Genomic DNA, 18,994 nt, shown 5'->3' on the forward strand with positions numbered 1-18,994 from the left:
TGATGTAGTTTGTTAAAAAACAAAATACATGCTTATCACATGGGTTAAATGAGGTTAAATGTGCACACAAAGCGGCTTTCATTGTATGCGAAAAATGGAAATTGTCAGATGACCAATGTATTTTGTTCTGTTGCACAAGTAGGCACCTGAAAACTTTGTCATCTCTGACCGCACTATTTCACCCACTCTATGTAACAAATTGCGCAAATGAACCATTTTGACATTTATCAGCGATAATGTATCTACAATGGAACAGGTGGCACGCCTGTCAAATGTGGTCAACCTGAGCAGTATGGTATGGTTGTTTTCTGAGTATGGAGGAGAATGGAGGACGGTGCAAATAATGGTTCGTACGCAAACAGACCAAATGCTTTTGCTAACATTCTTAATATGTTGACTAGTTGGTGAAAATGTACGTGCGAAACCTAATTAATTTTAGTTTTCACATTTAATTTCTTTCGCTATGGAAATAATGGCTGTTTGCGTATTCACGAGTGGGCGTCAGTGCTTAGGATGCCATATTACTCAGAAAACAGTTAACAGCTTCAGCTAAATAACAAATTGATTTATCTCTGCACGATGCGGATTAATGATTAGACCAAGTAGAAGTTGTGGTAGTTCCGTACCAAATTCTAGGCCCCTCAGTTGTTGCCCCTGTCATCTTTGTTGACAATTCGTAACTGCGTTTGTTAGAATTGTTTAGTGTATGCTGCTTTCACACTTTTAATTAAAAGAAATTTTGGTCACATTGTGTTTTAAGAAAACATTGAGATAGTCAGCAGATACGGGTGTATTGACACAGTCGGATTTGTTGTTAAGTGTTGTGTAACAAAACACAGACTTGTTCAGCTGCATTTTGAGTTTCAAGCCTATGTACTCGAGGACTGAAATCGTATATCACATGCGTATAAGATGTTTGAATAGTTACATTTTGATTTAGTTATGTGAGAAATTGTATTCTGGCGATAGTGGATACAAAATGGTAGGCCTAGACAGAGATCAGGGCGTGTATTGCATACTTTTCAGTCTGAATGTATCTGACACATTACATGTAATGACCTGTAAAGAGACTTAGTAATATAGGAATAATGCCCACCATAAAATCTTTAATGTCGACTAGTAAATCAAAGTGTGTGTTTTTGTGTTTAGTAACATATATGTAGCCAGTCGTTTATCTGTGAAAATTTCCTTAATAGTTGAATTAAGCCATTGTTTATGAAAGGAGAAAAAGAAATACCGTCCAGTTTCATTTTTGTCAGCAGTCTCGAAAAATTTAGAAAAACTAACTACACAATTGTCTTTGTAATCGTCCGACTGCAAATATAGTGCCAGAGCTACAGTTCAGATTTCTAAAGGGTTCGCATGTTGAAAAGGCTATCTTCAAATACTCCGAGAATATACGTAGTTCATCAAATTACTGGCTACTGACGTATTTTTTCGTTATGTCACAGGCATTTGAATGCATAAATCACAACACTGTATCATTTAGAGCAAATTAAAATAGTATATTATAACAGTAAATGCTGCAAAACCATTCAGATCATATATTTCTGACGGGAAATAACGGGTGTCAATAGGGAACAGGTGTGTTAAGCCATCGGGCATCATCCAGCTGGGCTAACGAGATGTGGTGTTGTATCTGAGCCTGTACTTTTTCTTGTGTATATCAATGATATCTAAACTTTAACATTATCAGATGCCAAGTTTGTTTTGTTTGCAAAGGACACAAACGTTGCAGTAAGTACCAAATGAAGATCAGTTAGTGGAATTTTTGTGGACGTTAATAAGTGGTGTATAGCCAGTTCTTTGTCACTGACCTTTTTTAACACACACTATGAAGTTTAGAAATTTTAAGAGGTTTCCTGCCAATATATGCCCAATTGATAAGCAGATAGAAGATGAAAATGTTAAAATCTTTGGATTACAGCCTGATAATAAATTCACCCAGAAGGGAATACCAAAGATGTGCTGAAGTTCCTAAAAAACACTTGTGCGAGTGTATACCCGTCCTTTTTTCCCCCTAAGGTAAGTCTTTCCGCTCCCGGGATTGGAATGACTGCTTACCCTCTCCCTTAAAATCCACTTCCTTTCGTCTTTCCCTCTCCTTCCCTCTTTCCTGACGAAGCAACTGTTTGTTGCGAAAGCTAGAATTTTGTGTGTGTGTTTGTGTGTCTATCGACCTGCCAGCACTTTCGTTCGGTAAGTCACATCATCTTTGTTTTTAGATATATTTTTCCCACGTGGAATGTTTCCCTCTATTATATAAAAGTTGAATGCCATATATAAGAACAAAATTGACAACATTATAGCATTCTGAGATAGTTGGGCAGGATTTTGGGGTACCTTTCTTTTCCACTTCTCATACAGAATCATGACTCACTGTGCATTGTTGTTATCCTTTCTGTTAAATGTCAAAGGTCATTTTGTGACACTGACTAATTCGCATTACAGAAATGTCAGATTCACCCATCTGCTTTGACCCATGATGTCATCGTATGGCAGAAACGACTACTACTAGCACGTACAGTGTGGAGACAATGACATTACTAAGTACACCTATCAGCAAACCTAAACAAAAATGTTTCACTCCAAAAATGAAATTAAACTAAAGGAACAACCACAGAAAATTGGCGATTCAGGGCAAGGACAAGTCGAATATGCAACACTAAGAAAACACTGCACCATCCTAAATCAAATAATATTTAAAAAAATTTAAATTACAACATTTCGCTAGACCAACAAAACCACAGGAATTGGTCATTTCCCTTGACCTGTATAGTTCAACCGCAACTGTTGAAACCAACACCCACAACTCTGAAAAGTGGAACCAAAACCCCAACAGCTCATAAACACAAATACCCCACATTCACTACATGAACTAAAACACAGCTGACACACCATAAATCTACAACAGACAAAAAGTAACAGTCACTATAGAATAAAACCAAAACAAAAATTACTTACCAACAAAAGCCTCTGGCAGCACCAGATAGGTCGATCATTGCCCCCCCCCCCCCCCCAAACCTGAACTACTAAAACACCCACTCCTGCACTTCACTGTCATCTCCATACCTAACTAAAAAGCTATAAAAGCAATTAGACTTCTTTCCGCACAACAAACACCAAACTAAACAGACCTAACAAAAACCACAAACACGTAAACAAAACAAGAAAAACCATAGTAACTCACTTAAAACACTTCCACAACCTTCGTTACCACACCAACTACCTCAATTCAAAACCAAGTTAGCATGATGGCAACCAATACTCAAATGAACCCAACACTACACGTTAATCTCAGCACAGCCACCTTGCAAGGGCACCACCAAATACAACAAGACATCTATAGACACAACCAACTCAAAAACTTAACGCCCTAGTGATGTCACAAACCACAACACTGTTATGTCACGGGTCAAAGCAGAGGGATGGAATCGGTCGCTCCAGTTGACCCTCATCACTTGAAGTTATACTTGTATGAGCACTTTTTAGTAAATACACAATTTTTAACACATTTACAAGTTATGCTGCACAATCAAGTATGCTACTCTTTTTGCCATCCTCCCCATTTCGTTTTTTTTTTTTTTTTTTTTTTTTTTTTTTTTTTTTTTTTTTTTTTTTTTTGCTATAAAAAAGATCACTATTGAGACTGAAACAGGATAACATGTATGGTACACTTATTTGTGAGACTCCCTGTAAACACAAAACATTACTATTATTTTTAGACTTTTACAGTTATGATTTACTGTCTGCAAATTTGTTTACTTTATGTAATTTTGATTTAAAATGTTTGTTATGATTGATTTTGATGTTTTGGGATGTTTTTCTGCTTGCCTTCAAAAAATTGTTTCTTAGCTGTTCCTGGTTAGCTGCCCTGTTTGTTTCGGGCATTGGTGAAATTTAACATTTCAGTGTGAAGCCTTGTTTCTTTCCCAGACTGTAATCTTAAAATCATTAATTTGAGAATTTTGATTTTGATCTGATCATCAACAAACTGTTTTTCATTTTTTTTAGTCTGTAAATATGTGACAAGCCAATTCTAATGATATGGAAAATATTGAGAGACAAGGTAAACTGTGTGCTCAAAAATATAATTCCGTCTAAAAGAAACCAACTTTAAAAATGTAAGAGCTTGTCATTACAGACTGGTCGGTGGCTTCTCAGAATAGAACTACGAGAAAATTGTCGGTGAAAGTCTAAATCACCGCATACGTCATTGGTATACGTGTTTTGTGCAGCAATGTTGTCAGCACTAGCTGTGAGGTATGATGGGAAGGAGAGGTCAGCTGCAATGGCTATGCAGCTCATGAGAGAGCTGTGGACAGACAATGTTTTCTGAAGGAATATTGTCGCATTCTCATGTCAGTATATCACTACCTCTGAATTTGTAACACATTCAGAAGAAATGGGAAATTGTTTTGACAAAGTTTATTAATTTAATTTAAGCTGTGCTATGGGGTCCCAAACTAACCACAACTTTGTAATTCATGAAATATTCAAAATAAATAAATTTATGATAACACAGATTATTAATGTAAATTTTGAAAGTCAAACTGCTTTAGTTAACCTAGGCCTCGCACTAAGTTACAGATCAGTCTGTCACCACAGCCAGGTTTTTTAACTTTAACGTTTATTGGCTGTGCTAACTCACAACCAAACTATCACATAGCAGCCTTATAATTCATGACACGAAAAGGTCAAATACTTATTATGACGAAGATTACAAATTTCATTGCAGCAAGTGAAATGAGCAGCATTTTAATGTGTGTTATTAGGTTCCAACCTATCACAACCTCATAATTTGTAACATATTTGGAGGCAAAAGAATATTTATGTCAAGAATGAAGAAGACAGGTTTCTATTTTGGCACTAGAAATTCATTTTCTTACCTCTCACTGGTTACTTGAAAGTATCATCCGATTGATTTGCGTGAAACTAACATGAGCAATAGACATTGCTGTGTCGGCTGCTGTCCGTAGCCAAAGCAGAAGTTTCTATGTTAACCCCTTACTGCATGATTTTTTTTTTTATTTTTCTGAAAAAAATGTTACATGTTATGTTCGATGTTCTGATTTCATAAAAAATGCTTAAAAAATTCTAAATCTTATGTAGGGGTGGTTATTTTAGAATTAAGGGTTTGTGCCCTATACGGGACAGTATGCAGTAACGACTAATACCATGTGATACCAGTTTTGGGATTGATGATGCACAATGTGGAAAATATACAATAAGATACGTACATGAACTAGCAGAACTGTATTTATATAAAACAATTACACTTTCTATTCATTACAATACACATATTTTGAGAAAATAACACAAATTCTGTTTCCATTTTTCTCTATTCCATATGAAACTTGATGAAGCAATTTATCTCCTTATTCACGGACAATGTCGGACTGCACTTCATACACGCTATATAGGATTTTCCCTTGCATTCTGGATACTTGCAACAACCACGGTTTTCCAGCCAGATAGGCATGTGAACTATCCCATCCAGTCGCACCTGACGCTGTGGAAGATCTGCTGTAGGGCCTCTCTTCTTCTTGCAGTCAAGCTGTTTTTGTATTTCATTGCTTGGCCTACCACGTTTCTTGGATAAGGATTTCCCAGTTTTACAGAGGGCCTCTGCAACTGCGACCTTGAAATCAACAAGGCGCATGTAGTCCGTATTTCTTCTTCTCCATAACAGCCAGCTGTTCACACAAGCCAAGTCAACTAGATGAAAGAATATCTTCAAGTACCATTTCTTTGATCTGATTTGAATTCTGTAATATCCTAGCATAGAATCTAGTAGATCTACACCCCCATGTAGTCATTGTAGATCATCACTGAGCGTGGACAAGGTACCATTTTGTATTCTTTTTCCTTCCTGAAAAGCCTCTTGATCTCGCCTTCTGGTTTGCATCCAATGTAACTTGACAAAGTGTTGACTACTATATTATCAAAACAGGAGTCTACTGACAGTTGCACACCGTCTGCTGTTGCTATCTTTTCCTCCATGCTGCCTCGACCATTTTTCTTCATTGCTGCCTCCTTAGGTAAAATGCAACCACGTACTCGACTGGACCGGACTGTCCCTAGTGATTGTATACCTTCCTTGTGCAAATACACTTCCAAGGGTACACTAGTGAACCAGTTATCAAAAAATAACTTGTGATTCACATGTCGTGGGACTGTTTGTGTAAGACGCACAACAACATTGCTGCTAGCTCCTAGATCCATAGCACCAGGTATTATGATATTACTCTGAGCTCCAGCAAAAATTTCATAATCATAGCTGAAGCCTGACACTCCACTGAGGACAAAAGCTTTGAAGCCCCATTTATGTGGTTTACTGGGGTTGTATTGCTTTAGTGAAGATCTGCATTTTGTTGGGATAATCTGTTCATCCACAGCTAAGAATTCCTCTTTTGGTACTCGCAACAGTCTTTCACGCAGTTGGTCTAGCAGTGGGCGAATTTTGAAAAGTTTGTCATGGTTGGGTTCACCAGCGGGAACTAGGTTACTGTTATCACAGAAGTGTATGAAGCGCTTCATTTCTTCCCATCGATTACAACTAATTATGTCACCCACAGCAGGGTGGCCAAGATATTTGCACCAATAATGTCTTCTTGCTGGGAGTTGAATGACATAAACAAGGCAGTACCAATAAATTGTTCAATTTCTCCAGCACTAACATTTACACATTTATTGGTTCAGCACTGTATCGAATACAGATTGGATTGTTTGACTATGTACTGCACTATGTCTTTTGTGAAGAAATACTGGAAATATTCCACTGGAGTGTCAAGTTCCAATACTTCCTGAGGAAGAGCAGTATTTCCAGCGAATTTCATCTATCATTCCCTCTAATCAAATGTCCTGGTTTCCAATGTATGGTACGTTTCCCCACCTTGCTGAAGGTTTTGAATCTCGCTGCATTGCTGTCATCCTGTCTGCAAGAGGAATGCTTTCAAGGTCACAATCATCAGCAGACCAAATCTCACTGTTGTCTTCTGTTTCTGATTTCACATTACTTTCATTTTTTGTATTATAACTCTTAGGCTTAATATCATCGTCACTGTCTGATTCCGAACAGAAAACAAGATGTCCATTTTGCAAGTTTTTTTTTCCATGGACAATGTTTCGTCATCTGACATATCAGGATCCTCACTAGCATTTCCGTCCTCTTATTGCGGCCAAAGAGCCATAAAACTTTCTTACGTTCATTGCAGTAACAGAGCTGAAAAGAAAGAAAACTATCTGCTATATGTTAGTAGGAAAGGTTAGGTTATGTTCAATTTTTACTCTAAGCTTTCAAGGCTGCATGTTGTGCCATATTCGTCACAGACCAGTTTTCAATATTATATGTATTCTAATTAACAAATATATAAATTTCCCTCCTTATAACCATCCACAGATGTCCTTTTCCCTCTGCAAATAATATAAACACTGATATCAATCGTTTACTGTACCTGATGTAACTGTTTGTGTGACCAAACTCGGATGTAAACAGCTAGCAACACAAAGCAAAGATTCATAACACATACAATTCCTTACTCTCCCAACAGATGGCATACACTACTTGCACAGCTGCTCTTGACTGTGTACCATATCTGTCTCAACATGCAGTTTGGAAATATATTCTCAGATATGAGATTGACAAAGAGAAAAGTGGTATGTGCCATATCTGGCACAGTGGGCGGTAAGGGGTTAAAATTAGAAGAAGAAATATATTTACCCATGTCCCTCCCAAAAGATAATGCTTGCATGCAAGCAAGCAAAGCATTGTGACACCTGAAGCTATTGTCCCATAGCATAGTGAGGATGTAGCATGACACGTCGTATGTGTGCAAAGATAGAGAACAGATGCCTTCAGACCAATTATGTTCCCAATTACAGTGCGGTACTCCATACTTAATTCATATATATAATTTCCTCTGCAATTGGCACATTCCTGTCGGGCTACTAAAGTTTTTTATTAGCAGGTCATGGTAGCCAGTAGGATGGGTACTTAAAATCATTAAAATGCGTATAAGTAATGTTTATGTAATCACTATAGTTGGTGGTGCTGTTTGTAACTTAGTGCTTTCAGTTGGTTCCTAGTTGAGGCCATGGTGATAGTTTCCTAGCTTTGGGCTCAAAGGATTGACCGCTGTTATTTATAAGCCTGTTTGTGACAATAGAGAGTTGGGCACACTACACATTTGTGATAAATATCTGCTTTCAAACTTTGCAATATTGTCATGTAGAATAGAACCATGGACCTTGCCGTTGGTGGGGAGGCTTGCATGCCTCAGTGATACAGTTAGACGTACCATAGGTGCAACCGCAACGGAGGGGTATCTGTTAAGAGGACAGACAAACATGTGGTTCCGGAAGAGGGGCAGCAGCATTTTCAGTAGTTGCAGGGTCAACAGTCTGGATGATCGACTGATGTGGCCTTGTAACGTCAACCAAAACGGCCTTGCTGTGCTGGTATTGTGAACGGCTGAAAGCAAGGGAAACTACAGCTGTAATTTTTTCAGAGGGCATGCAGCTTTACTGTATGGTTAAATGATGATGGCATCATCTTAGGTAAAATATTCTACTGGTAAAATAGTCCCCTATTTGGATCTCCCGGTGGGGACTATCGGGAAGATGTTATTGGGAGAAACAAAACTGTCATTCTACAGATTGGAGCATGGAATGTCAGATCCCTTAATTGGGCAGGTAGGTTAGAAAATTTAAAATGTGAAATGGATAGATCAAAGTTATAGTGGGAATTAGTGAAGTTTGTTGGCAGGAGGGCTTCTGCCTAGGTGAATAAGGGCTACAAATACAAAATCAAATAATGGTAATGCAGGAGTAGTTTGAATAATGAATAAAAAAAATAGGAATGCTGATAAGCTGCTACGAACAGCATGGTGAACACATTATTGTAGCCTAGCCAAGGTGGACACGAAGCCCGCACCCATCACAGTCATACAAGTTTGTATGCCAACTAGCTTCGCACATGATGAAGAGATTGAAGAAATGTATGATGCGATCAAAGAAGTTATTCAGATAGTTAAGGGAGACGAAAATTTAAGTCTTGGGGGACTGGAATTTTGATTGTAGGAAAAGGAAGAGTAGGAAAAGTAGTATGTGAATATGGACTGGGGTTAAAAATGAGAGGAAGCCTCCTGGTAGAATTTTGCGCAGAGTGTAACTTAATCATAGCTAACACTTGGTTTAAGAATCGTGAAAGAAGGTTGTATATGTGGAAGAGGCCTGGAGAAACTGGAAGGCTTAAGACTGATTATATAATGGTAAGACAGAGACTTAGGAACCAGGTTTTAAATTGTAAGACATATCCAGGGGCAGATGTGGACTCTGACCACAATTTATTGGTTATGAACTGAAACTTCAATAAGGTAGGAATTTAAGGAGATGGGACCTGGGTAAACTGAAAGAACCAGAGGTTGTAGAGAGTGTCAGAGAGAGCATTAAGGAATGGTTAAAAAGAACAGAGGAAAGAATTACAGTAGAAGGGGAATGGGTAGCTTTGAGAGATGGACTAGCAAAAGCAGCAGAGGATCAATTAGGTAAAAAGATGAAGGCTAATAGGAATTCTTGGGTAACAGAAGAGCTATTGAATTTAATTGATGAAAGAAGAAAATATAAAAATGCAGTAAATAAAGCAGGCGAAAAGGAAGACAAACGACTAAAAAATGAGATTGATGGGAAGTGCAATATGGCTAAGCAGGGATGGCTAGAGGACAAATGGAAGGATGTGGAGGCATGTATCAGTTGGGATAAGATAGATACTGCCTACAGGAAAATTAAAGAGACCTTTGGAGAAAAGAGAGCCACCTGTATGAATATCGATCTCAGATGGAAAACCAGTCCTAAACAAAGAAGGGAAAGGAGAAAGGCAGAAGGAGTATATAGAGGATCTATACAAGTTTCATATATTTTAGGGCAATATTATGGAAACGGAAGACGAAATGGGAGATGTGATACTGCATGAAGAATTTGAGAGATCACTGAAAGACATAAGTCGGCACAAGGCCCCGGGTGTGGACAACATTCCATTAGAACTATTGGTTGTCTTGGGAGAACCAGCGATGACAAAACTCTTCCCTCTGGTGAGCAAGAAGTTGAGACAGGAAAGATACCTTTGGACTTCAAGAAGATTGTAATAATTCCAATCCCAAAGACAACAGATGTTGATAGGTGTGAAAATTACCAAACTATCATTTTAATAAGTCGTGATTTCAAAATAGTAACACAAATTCTTTACAAACGAATGGAAAGACTGGTAGAAGCTGACCTCGGGAAAGATCAGTTTGGATAATGTAAAAATGCTGGAACACACAAGGCAGTACTGACCCTACGACTTATCTAAGATGATAGTTTAAGGAAAGGCAAACCTACGTTTCTAGCATTTGTAGGCTTAGAAAAAGCTTTTGACAATGTTGACTGGAATACTCTTTCAAATTCTGAAGGTGGCAGGTGTAAAATACATAGAGCAAAAGGCTGTTTACAATTTATACAGACACAAGATGGCAGTTGAAAAGTCAAGGGGCACAAAAGGGAAGTAGTAGTGGGGAAGGGAGTGAGACAAGGTTGTAGCCTATCCCCGATGTTATTCAATCTATATATTGAGCAAGTAGTAAAGGAAATAAAAGAAAAATTTGGAGTGTAAATTAAAATCCATGGAGAAGATATAAAAACTTTGAGAGGTTTGCCGATGACATTGTAATGCTGTCAGGCAGCAAAGCACCTGGAAGAGCAGCTGAACGGAATGGACAGTGTCTTAAAAGAAGGATAGAAGATGAACATCAACAAAAGCAAAATGAAGATAATGGAATGTAGTCGAATTAAATCATGTGGTGCTGAGGGAATTAGATTAGGAAATGAGACGCGTAAGGTAGTAGATGAGTTTTGCTATTTGGGAAGAAAAATTACTGATTATGGTTGAATTAGAGAGGGAATAAAATGTAGACTGGCTATGGGATGGAAAACATTTCTGAAGAAGAGAAATTTGTTAACATCTAGTATAGATTTAAGTATTAATTTTTTTCTGAAAGTATTTCTATGGATTGTAGCCATGTATGGAAGTGAAACATGGACGATAAACAGTGTAGACAAGAAGAGAATAGAAGCTTTTGAAATGCGATGCTACAGAAGAATATTAAGAATTAGATGGGTAGATCACATAACTAATGAGGAAACACTGAATAGAATTGGGGAGAAGAGGAATTTGTGGCACAACTTGACTTGCAGAAGGAATTGGTTGGTAGGACACATTCTGAGGCATCAAGGGATCACCAATTTAGTACTGGAGGTAAGTGTATAGGGTAAAAATCATAGAGGGAGACCAAGAGATGAATACACCAAACAGATTCAGAAGGAAGTCGGTTGCAGTAGTTATTCGGACACGAAAGTGTCTGGACTGAAGACAAATCATTTTCATGCATGAGATACATACGTTAACATCCTAAAGGTTATTTAGTTTCCAGGTGAATGTGAGTAACCTTTATAGTACTATGGTGCCTAAGTATTGCCATGTGCTTGAACTTAGGGTGTATTTATGTTGCCACTTTGCTGCTTGCTGGCATGGCCCGGTGATGAATAAGACCCATTGCGTCTTAACAGTCCATTTAATGTGCACCATCACTGCTCACTACGATCCTTTATATGCTGTGATGTCAAGCAGGTTTGTGTTTCACACTGTGACCATTGCCACATATCCTGAAACTTGAGCCCCAAGTGGCTGCTTCAGGGTCATTCCGACACCGCTGCATTTACTCTGCTAGCTACGTGAACACTTGCATTGCTGAGGAATGAGTAATAAGGCTGCAGTGTAAATGTGACAAATCTCCCTGCTAGCACAGAGGTGCAATGTGCCAGCAGTGTGGATGCAGCATAAACTTATCCTTAGGAACTTGATGGAATATCGAGGCTTAATAAAAAAATATATGTATGACCTGAATGTGTTTCAGAATTCACACAGGCATTATGAAACTGGCAGACTCCATTTACTCAATTAAGAGTTGAGGACATTTTAAAATTACCTTATTTTTTCAGCACTGGTGCCTCCCCACCCCGTGCAAGAGCCTGACCCTCATGCCTAAATTAAACTTCTCACAATTAAAGGAATCGGGATAAAGAATCTTCAATCAACTTATTAAAGTTGAGAGAGAGAGAGAGAGAGAGAGAGAGAGAGGTCTTCAAGAAAATTTAAGACAATTTTAAACGGAAACAGTTTGTAATTGTAAATCAGTTATTTTACTGTTTGCAGGATTAACAGCTAGTATAAATATCAATGATTAAAAGTAATAACAGAATTATAATCTGCTTCTCTGCATTAAGGCTGCTAAATCAAAACGTTGATCAAACTCAGCCTTTTACTGCTGAGTGTGTTGTTTACAAATTACAAAGGCCATTCTTGCTAATCAGCCAGTACCACAGCAGGAAGAAAGCAAGAGTATTACAGAAACCATACATGTAATTACATGAAGGAATGCAACCAGTCAATGGGCCATGGAACATGAGATCCATGCCGAAAATAACTAGAGTGCATCCATTTTAATGAAAGCCATTGGTACAAGTGCAACAAACTGAAGGGTCACTAGAGACAACACAGTGTAGTTGTGTGGATGGAATTCTACTACATCATCGAAATCTGCCTCACTAACCTGCAGCCAAGTATTTTAAGGGACCTCCGGCAATAATCTTCTGTATGTTGTCGCATACCACACACAGGGACGATTACTGCTAAATTCCACACTTCCTCACCATACACCACACCTCACTCCATTTGGGGATGTAAGCGTTGGGTCTGATCAGTTCATCATCTATCACACTGCTTCAGCTCTCAGGCATAATCTACACCAGGCTGCATACCGAGCAAGACAAGGCTCGTACAGGTGCGTCCAGTGCTAAATTTCCCTGACTGCCTCTTCTTTTGTCCTCTATCAGGAAGCTGCGAAATCCATCACATAGTGACGAAGTGACAAGGTCTCTGGCCCACTCCAAAACACATTGATAGGAGCCAGTGCACCACTCACAGTACTTTCATCCCATTCTGAAATATATTATTTTATTGATAATGAAGCATGTTTGTCTTCTTAGATCACTGTCATGTGACAGCTAAATGTCGCAACCACAGACAGAATCACATATGACTTTTCCACTTTTCCCCCCTTGATGTCTGTAACGCTACAGCAATATCACAGTGTAGCTGGGGGGGGGGGGGGGGCAAATTTTTGTGGTTATGTGAGAGCGTATACTTTAATTCGAGAGAGAGGTAGCTGTGAGTTTTGCAGCTTCTGTGCTGTTTTGTCTGTGTCGCTCACAAATTGTCTGCCAGTAAGTGGTTCTTTTCTCATTTTGTTTGTTCCTAAATTCAGTTATTTGTTCAAGTAATATCCTTGTAACATTAAGAATAGATAAGATTATAGAGCTTCATTTGACCTGAGGTCATAAAATGTATACAAACTCCTGACAATGTTACCTTCTTACATTGCAAAGCATGTGAATGAGAATCCATATTTGGTCTCTCTTGTTTAGGGCATGTTCTGTGAGCATGTGTTAAGTGCATATGTGTCACAATTCACAATTTTCCATTATTCGTGTTCTAGTGTGCTGTCTATTATGCCGTTCCAGGAGCCCTAGTTGTGAGGGGCTATTTACTTCTGTTGCAACAAATTATTTTGTGTGAAATTTCTGAACAGTGTGTGAAACATTTTAACAATGTTGATCTTCCAGTATGCATGTCATTGTAGCTGGAATGCTATATAATCAGTTTGTGCTTTTCATATTATTTCCACAGATATTTTATGTATCACAAAATGTCAATCTTAGTATTATATAATGCATTAGCAGTTCAGATTAGTATCTGTACTACATTTTTAATGTGATTATCATTAGTTGAGATAGTGAACTACAAGGTTTGTCCAGAAAGTAACGTCACTGGTTCTGCTCCGATACTCCTATTATTCATAGTGATGGGACAGTTACATCCACAGTGCAGCACTCATAGCAACAATAGTACCTATTCAAATTCTGTGAATATTCAGGAAATCTGCTGCCAAAATATTTCCAGTGATGGAGCAGGCATTTCCGTTAAAATGGCACGTGTTTCAGTGGCACAAGGCATTTCTGAAAGGCTAGGATGACGATAACGAACTTGCTCTAGACGCTTCTCAGTGTCAAAATGTGAAGAGGGTCTCATATGCATGAACTATTGAATGCAGACTGTAGAACAGGTGTTTATCTGATAGCCCCTGTTCTGGATATAGCTAGAACAGTTGGCAGTGAAATTGTGGGTGAACAATGGCAGATGAAGAAAATCTGTGCAAAACACGTCCCATCAATTTTGATGGATGACTGCAATTCCAACAGTGTGAAGAACTTGCAGAATTGTGTAGAAATGATGCTACTTTTGTTGGACTGTGTTACAGCAGGAAGCAAGTTGTGGGTTTTCATATACAGTCCTGAGATGGAGATATTGCTCAGAGTGGCATACCTCATAGACACCACACGCAAAAAAAGGCATAGATGAGGGTAGGTCCAAATAGAAAGCACACCTCACAGTCCTTTATGAAGGTAGTGACATCATCCAATATGAGTTTGTACCTGTCAGATAGGTTATCAATGGTGCCTTTTTTGTGGATGTACTGAAAAGGTTGATGGGAAGTGCTGCGTACGTCAGACCACACATTGCTTGTTCTTGAGAGCTCCATCAAGACTGCCCAGCCACACTGCTTTCGTAGTCAGAATTTATCTGTGAAAAATGATGTGGTAACTCGTCCCCATCCCTTGTACAATCCCAACGTCATTCCAGCAGACTCTTTTCCTCAGTGCATGATACCTTCAAAGGACACTGTTTCAAGACCACAGACAAAATGAAAGTGGCTGTCAAGTATGCCCTAAAGGATTTTCTAACCAAGGCCTTCAGGACGCCTGCAATCCTTGGAAATTTTATTGAAAAAATATATTGACACAGATGGGCCTTTGGAAGAAATTTGATGTGTTGTTCCATTCTGGGCAATAAATTAGTTTGTGTGGGCGTACTGACATTACTATCTGACAAACCTTTTGTGGTATAATTTCTTAGAGTGAGCCTCCCAATACTATTCCATGTGTTGCTGACAGTACTGGATCAGGTATTTCTACAGTTTAGGTTTCAGGTGCTTCTTTATTTAAGTAGACATGAAAGCATATTGCTTCAGTAGAAGAGATAAATCATAATTTTATTTGTTTCAGATGATGCTGGTGACCCAGCAAATACAGAAAATTCCATTTGTGCTGGGTGCCTAAATGTTCTTGATGAAGATGAAGTTATTCAGGCATTAAACCAAGAGTGGCATGTTGAGTGCTTTCGGTATGTAAAAATGTGTCGCATATATTAACTATAGTCTGATTGAAATTACTTGATAATTGATGCCTGTCACTTACTGCTACAATGTTGCCACATCTACTGCTTGCTAGTGCTCTGTCGTAGGTGACACATGGCGGGTCACTTAACATATGCTGTTAGTATGTAATGCAGGGCAATGTTGGAAGTAGCCGCCATGAGGTATGACAGAACTGGGAGATTTTCTATCGATGGCTGATTTAAAGTGAGCAATGACTGAACTGCGGCAGATGATGGTTTTTGTAGCCCTGAATTTAAACTTGTATCCTAACCTAACCCCAACCTCATGTGTACAGTGTCTCTGAGAAAATGGCGATCAACAATCTGCGGCAGAAGTAAAATCAGGATCGCTTTGTTCATGGCATTTAAGCCTAACTTCTACAAGCAAACTCAAGAAAGAAAATTTTTATAATATGTTTCTTTGCATAGCCATCTTCTGCAGCAAAATTTCTGTTTTAGCGGTAAAAAGGAACTATAGTTTCTTGCTGTCATTGGTCACCTGAAACTACCCACACACAGGCTACATGGGATGCCATGGTACCAACCAGTGAGCAGCTCTTGCTAGCACTTGGTTGCAGATTATAGGCGACACAAGTACACTTTAAATGGGAGAGGGAGGGGATGGGAATAAAAATAAGATCAAATAAAAAAATCAATACAGTGATGAAAATCGTGTGGCAAAGTATTAGGAATATAAAATTACATTAAAACCAATTAATTGAATGAAACTAATAATTGGTCTTTTGATTAGATATAATAAAAAATGACGATGCAGTTGGCAAAATCCAAACCATCAACCTTCTTGATGTCAGGTTTATAAGCTAACCAGTATGCTATGCCATTACACTGCAAAACACTGTTGTAATTATGACTCTAGCGTCCCAGTAAAAATGCATGTGTGTCACAATTCTGGTGAATATTAAAGAAGTCAGCATGATGTGGGACGTGTATAATATGGATTGCTGATAATTAAAATATTTGTGGATTGACAAAAAGTTGAAAACTTACGACAAAAGTTTCTTGGCCACAATAACGTGAATAGCAAGAATTTGAAAAATGGGCCTCCACCGAGATGCTGCTATCTAAGCAAATAGTTTGAACTGAAAAAAATTCAGAACTGTTCATTAGTTGGAGATGAAATGTTGTTTCCAATAAATTCGAGGTACAGATTTTTTCCCGAAATTGCTTTATTCGCACACAAGATGCTCGGTGGTGAAAAATATGTAAACAAAGCTCTACACGCTGTGCGTTTGGTGGTTGGTAACAAACTGCCCTTCACGCTTATAAAAACCTCTGGTATTTCAATGATTTACAATAACCATTGACAATCAGAACTTGCAAAATTAATAGTGTGTGAAAAAATTAATTCTCATACATAGAAAAGTAATGAAAATAATTCTTTGCAGCTTTATGTGGACATGGACATAATTTCACTAAGTATTCTGAAGTACTTTAGAAGTTTCCAGAAAATAACATTACATATTATATTTTAGCCACCCCATGAACCATGGACCTTGCCATTGGTGGGGAGGCTTGCGTGCCTTAGCAATTCAGATAGCTGTGTCGTAGGTGCAACCACAACGGAGGGGTATCTGTTGAGAGGCCAGACAAACATGTGGTTCCTGAAGAGGGGCAGCAACCTTTTCAGTAGTTGCAGGGGCAACAATCTGGATGATTGACTGATCTGGCCTTGTAACACTAACCAAAACGGCCTTGCTGTGCTGGTAATGTGAACGGCTGAAAGCAAGGTGAAACTACAGCCATTATTTTTCCCGAGGGCATGCAGCTTTACTATATGGTTAAATGGTGATGGCGTCCTCTTGGATAAAATATTCTGGAGGTAAAATAGCCCCCCATTTGGATCTCCGGTCGGGGACTACTCAAGAGGATGTCGTTATCAGGAGAAAGAAAACTGGCGTTCTACAGATCGGAGCGTGGAATGTGAGATCCCTTAATTGGGCAGGTACATTAGAAAATTTAAAAAGGGAAATGGATAGGTTAAAGTTAGATATAGTGGGAATTAGTGAAATTTGGTGGCAGGAGGAACAAGACTTCTGGTCAGGTGAATACAGGGTTATAAATACAAAATCAAATAGGGGTAATGCAGGAGTAGGTTTAATAATGAATAGGAAAATAGGAATGCTGATAAGCTACTACAAACAACATAGTGAACGCATTATTGTGGCCAAGATAGATACGAAGCCCATGCCTACCACAGCAGTACAAGTTTATATGCCAACTAGCTCTGCAGATGATGAAGAGATTGATGAAATGTATGATGAGATGAAAGAAATTATTCAGATAGTGAATGGGACGAAAATTAAGTCATGGGTGACTGGAATTCGGTAGTAGGAAAAGGGAGAGAAGGAAACATAGTAGGTTAATATGGATTGGGGGGAAGAAATGAAAGAGGAAGCTGCGTGTTAGAATTTTGCACAGAGCATAACTTAATCATAGCTAACACTTTGTTCAAGAATCACGAAAGAAGGGTGTATACATGGAAGAAGCCTGGAGATACTAGGAGGTATCAGATAGATTATATAATGGTAAGACAGAGATTTAGGAACCAGGTTTTAAATTGTAAGACATATCCAGGGGCAGATGTGGACTCCGACCATAATCTATTGGTTATGAACTGAAGAAACTGCGAAAAGGTGGGAATTTAAGGAGATGGGACCTGGATAAACTGAAAGAACCAGAGGTTGTAGAGAGGTTCAGAGAGACCATTAGGGAACGATTGACAAGAATGGGAGAAAGAAATACAATAGAAGAAGAATGGGTAGCTTTGAGAGATGAAATAGTGAAAGCAATCTAGTAGATATCCTTTGATAACAGAAGAGATATGGAATTTAATTGATCAAAGGAGAAAATATAAAAATGCAGTAAATGAAGCAGGCAAAAAGGAATACAAAAGTATCAAAAATGAGATCAACAGGAAGTGCAAAGTGGCTAAGCAGGGATGGCTAGAGGACAAATGTAAGGATGTAGAGGCTTATCTCACTAGGGGTAAGATAGATACTGCCTACAGGAAAATTAGATAAACCTTTGGAGCAAAGAGAACCACTTGCATGAATATCAAGTGCTCAGATGGAAACCCAGTTTTAAGGAAAGAAGGGAAAGCAGAAAGGTGGATGGAGTATATAGAGGGTATATACAAGGGTGATGTTCTTGAGGACAATATTATAGACATGGAAGAGAATATAGATGAAGATGAAATAGGAGATATGATACTGTGTGAAGAGTTTTACAGAGCACTGAAAAACCTAAGTCGATACAAGGCCCAGGGAGAAGACAAAATTCCATTAGAACTACTGACAGCCTTGGGAGAGGCAGGCCTAACAAAACTCTACCATCTGGTGAGCAAGATGTATGAAACAGGCGAAATACTCTCAGACTTCAAGAATAATATAATAATTCCAATCCCAAAGAAAGCAGGTGTTGACAGAAGTGAAAATTACCGAACTATCAGTTTAATAAGCCACAGCTGCAAAATACTAACACGAATTCTTTACAGATGAATGGAAAAACTGATAGAAGCCGACTCCGGGGAAGATCCGTTTGGATTCCTTAGAAATGTTGGAACACGTGAGGCAATACTGACCCTATGACTTATCCTAGAAAATA

General features: G+C 38.5%; 1 protein-coding gene across 1 annotated transcript in view; it reads left to right on the top strand.

The window, feature by feature from the left end:
• Positions 1-314: 314 nt before the first annotated feature.
• LOC126203522 (LIM domain kinase 1) overlaps positions 315-18,994 on the top strand; it is a 170,525-nt gene continuing 151,845 nt past the window's right edge. Inside the window, exons 1-2 of the mRNA XM_049937846.1 lie at positions 315-346; positions 15,220-15,337. Of these exons, the coding sequence (XP_049793803.1) occupies positions 325-346; positions 15,220-15,337 (140 nt within the window). The 5' untranslated portion in view covers positions 315-324. The remainder of the gene's footprint in view (positions 347-15,219; positions 15,338-18,994) is intronic.

Source organism: Schistocerca nitens, chromosome 9 (assembly GCF_023898315.1).
Source record: "Schistocerca nitens isolate TAMUIC-IGC-003100 chromosome 9, iqSchNite1.1, whole genome shotgun sequence".
Taxonomy (NCBI): domain Eukaryota; kingdom Metazoa; phylum Arthropoda; class Insecta; order Orthoptera; family Acrididae; genus Schistocerca; species Schistocerca nitens.